Raw genomic sequence first — 3,357 nt, 5'->3', positions numbered from 1 at the left:
TGGGCACTGGACTCAATTTACAGAATATGAAAAAAATTGAATATATTATGGATAACAACATTTCATTTTATATTGTGTATAATCACCTGGAAATAAGTACCACTATGTTGGATGTTATGATGCGTCCTTTCCCTTTTTTTTCCACGTGTGTTTGCGGCAAAAAGGAGGATGCAATCAGCAGCTACACCATTTGATGCCACTAAATCCTACACACTGCTCTTTTAATACAAGTAATTGTTTGTCTGTCTAGTTTACCATGCTTTCATTTGTCTATAACTGTGAGCTTAAAGTGACTTGAAGAATGAGACAGGACCTGTTTACTTTATTTCCAAGGGTGAAACCTTTCTTTAAGTGTTTCATTGCCCAAGCCACAACACTCAAAATGTGAATCTTGGTCTCTACACTAGAAATGTAATTTCTGAAAGTTAGGGTTGTTAAAATCTGTTACACACAGCTAATTTATTCAGTCAGTTATGTAAGAAATGCTATATTTATTTATAGCATTCAAGTCATAGGGAGGAGGTCAAGGTGGATGGTCAGTATATAGCGGGGGACTGGGGTTGATTTTAATAGAGTAGACCATCTTTCCCTAACCCTAACCTGAAGTGCTGTGACTAACTACAAGAAGGTATCAGCATTTTGCCACTTCATTTACATTCATAAAAATGCATTTAACTCAATTTGATTTATTGGTTAATTTCCTGAGTAGGGTAGAAATTTACAAAAGTTACACTATTTTCCATTAAAAAGTGAAACTAGAGTCACCAAAAAAGTACTCTATTGCAGGTGGTGATAAAAGTATGCAGTGACGGTGGCTAGTGTGATTATTTCATGCATAGTATCATGTGGGCGTTCCACATCACAACTGTGACGATACGGGCGAATAAGTTGAGCATGGGAAGACCAATCAGTTTGCTGGCTGCATGGATGGTCTTCAAGAAACTCAGTTAATGTGAACTATGCTGAGAAAAAAAAATACCAGAAGTGGTTCAAAATCATTTAACCTATCTTACCTTTTTTGTGTGTTCAACTTCAAATTCAACCAAAGGCTTTGGACTTGTTTAAGGAAACCAGTCATGCAAACTGTGAGGTTGTCTGAGACCCTCTCTTGTGCAGATGACTGAGTTTGTTCATTGATTCCCACAGTGTGATACAAACATGCATGCACAAATATACATATTTTACACACACACACACAGGCACACACTATCAGCTGTAAGACGTATTATGCCATGTTTGGAATACTTTTATTTTCAGCAGTATAATGGTTGTTCTGTTTTTTATATATCTTTGTTGGGGGTTTTTTCCCATTAAAGCATCAAGTTCTGTTACATAATTTATTTGCCAAAATCATGTTTGTTAATGTGTCTATAAATGACACAACTGGCAAAAGTAATCGCTAGAATGACCCTGATAACGTATTAATAATTAAAAACAAATACCATAAAGGATCAGGGTTAGTGAACCATGACAGTGTCCCGCTAAAAGAAGGAAATAGTAGTGATAATTTAGAAATCGGAGATGTGATCCCTGCAGAGAGAAAGTTTGTTCTCACGTGAAGCCATCCTTTGTTTTTGGAGTTTAGCTTCTGTTCTCTGATGATACCTGAAACCTTAAATGGACTTGGCTAGGACTCAAAGCTGAACTGACAAACAAAAGCTTACTTGTATAAAAGGCAAGAGTAATGTCAAAAACATGTCCCAATGTTTGTGTTCCTATTTCAACACACTGCACTGATGAGGTCTAAATAGGCTAGACCCTGGTAAAAAAAAGACATTCTTTGTTTTAGGTATTCGATATATAAAACTGTATATGCACAAGGAAAGGAGGGTATACTGGAAAAATGATTTCTGAGCCCAAGTTGAGCAAATTTGAAGACAAAAAACAGGTCCTACATTTCAAAAAAGTGATTGTGAAATATACATATATATATATATATACAACAGACATATTATTCAAAGATATTATAGATATTATTCAAAGAAAACTTAATCTGACCGTCAAAGTCAAAGCTTGGTTGATTTATTAAACATATAAATCCTAAATCAACATCTCTGAATTCATAAAAGTCTCTCACTGAGTGCTTGTATAGGAATGTCAAGTAGTGTACAATACAGGGATAATAATTATAAATGAGACCGCGTGACTTTGTATTATTTCACAGATGTTGACAGGGTGACGTTCGCCCATCTGCAGTCTGTTTGTTTGCTGTTCCCATTTTTCTAAATTCTTCAGTTAATTGGGACGGGGAGAAGAAAACGGGAAACATCAACCCTGCGTTCAGCTGTGTACACTTGCACACCCCATGCAGCCAGACCCAAACCACATGTCCTCATTCCCAATATCCTTTTACTCGCTCTCTGTTCTTCTTGGTTGATGTTTTATAAAAGAGCATTTGTAATTTTAGCATGGAGCTCTGATCTTTGCCACATAATCCACGCTTTGGTCATTTCACATTCCATAGCAGCTTACATTTAGTTCTAACTGCTTAATGTAAGAACACACTACTACATTTCTCTTTCAGGGACAGGCTTCATAATAATAATAATAAAACAACATTAATATTATAAATATTCATGTTTAAAAGATTTGCATGGGACTCTTATCTCACATTCTTATCCAGCATTTGACACTTGTGTCACAAGGCCAAACAAAAAACAGGAATTAAGATGACATTCCACTTACCCGAAATGCTGGATTGACCGTCCCTTGCTCCTTGAGTTCCAGCTCTATTTTCTCCTCTGTAGTGAGACGCATTCTGCTAAAAAAAAAAAGGCCAGATGGTGTATAGATGCTTCTGAGCACCAAAGTGGACTTCACACAGATACAAACAGTGGGAGTAAAACTGTCTGACTGAAGACCTAAAAGGGCAGCATGAGCGACTGCCTCACGTCACCAGGGAAACTGAGTATCACAGTCTAAAAGAGAGGCTCAGTTATTTTGTCATCTCCTCCGCAGCTCTGAAACGTTTCTGATCCGGTGCTAAGCAAATGTGGGTTTTAGTTACTCTGACTTACAGTCATGTGCCTGCTGTTGTGTGACAATGAATCCTATTAGAGCAGACAGGCACGTTTATCACATGAAACTTCAATATGACACACTAATTAAGATGCCCGTATCAAAAGTTTGAAGTTAAGTGTCTTTGCATAGGGTTTCAGTGGATCACTGTTCAGTGTGTGAGTTGATTTGATTCTGTTTCATCATTTTTTTAAGAATACCTGTACAATGAACACCATGTTATCACATGTCACATTATGATACTTGAGTTTTAGGTGGTGTGAAATTGTCATTAGTATCAGTTTAATTCCTTAACGGATAATTGTGTTCCAGTGATGCTACATTCAGTTAATTAATGTC

General features: G+C 36.7%; 1 protein-coding gene across 1 annotated transcript in view; it reads right to left on the bottom strand.

The window, feature by feature from the left end:
• Positions 1–2,903, bottom strand: part of si:dkey-106n21.1 (solute carrier family 23 member 2) — a 48,425-nt gene extending 45,522 nt beyond the window's left edge. Inside the window, exon 1 of the mRNA XM_019254608.2 lies at positions 2,686–2,903. Coding sequence (XP_019110153.2) covers positions 2,686–2,757 — 72 coding nt within the window. The 5' untranslated portion in view covers positions 2,758–2,903. The remainder of the gene's footprint in view (positions 1–2,685) is intronic.
• Positions 2,904–3,357: the final 454 nt, after the last annotated feature.

The sequence above is a fragment of the Larimichthys crocea genome, chromosome X, assembly GCF_000972845.2.
Source record: "Larimichthys crocea isolate SSNF chromosome X, L_crocea_2.0, whole genome shotgun sequence".
Lineage (NCBI taxonomy): Eukaryota > Metazoa > Chordata > Actinopteri > Sciaenidae > Larimichthys > Larimichthys crocea.
This window is presented reverse-complemented; position numbering and strand designations above follow the sequence as displayed.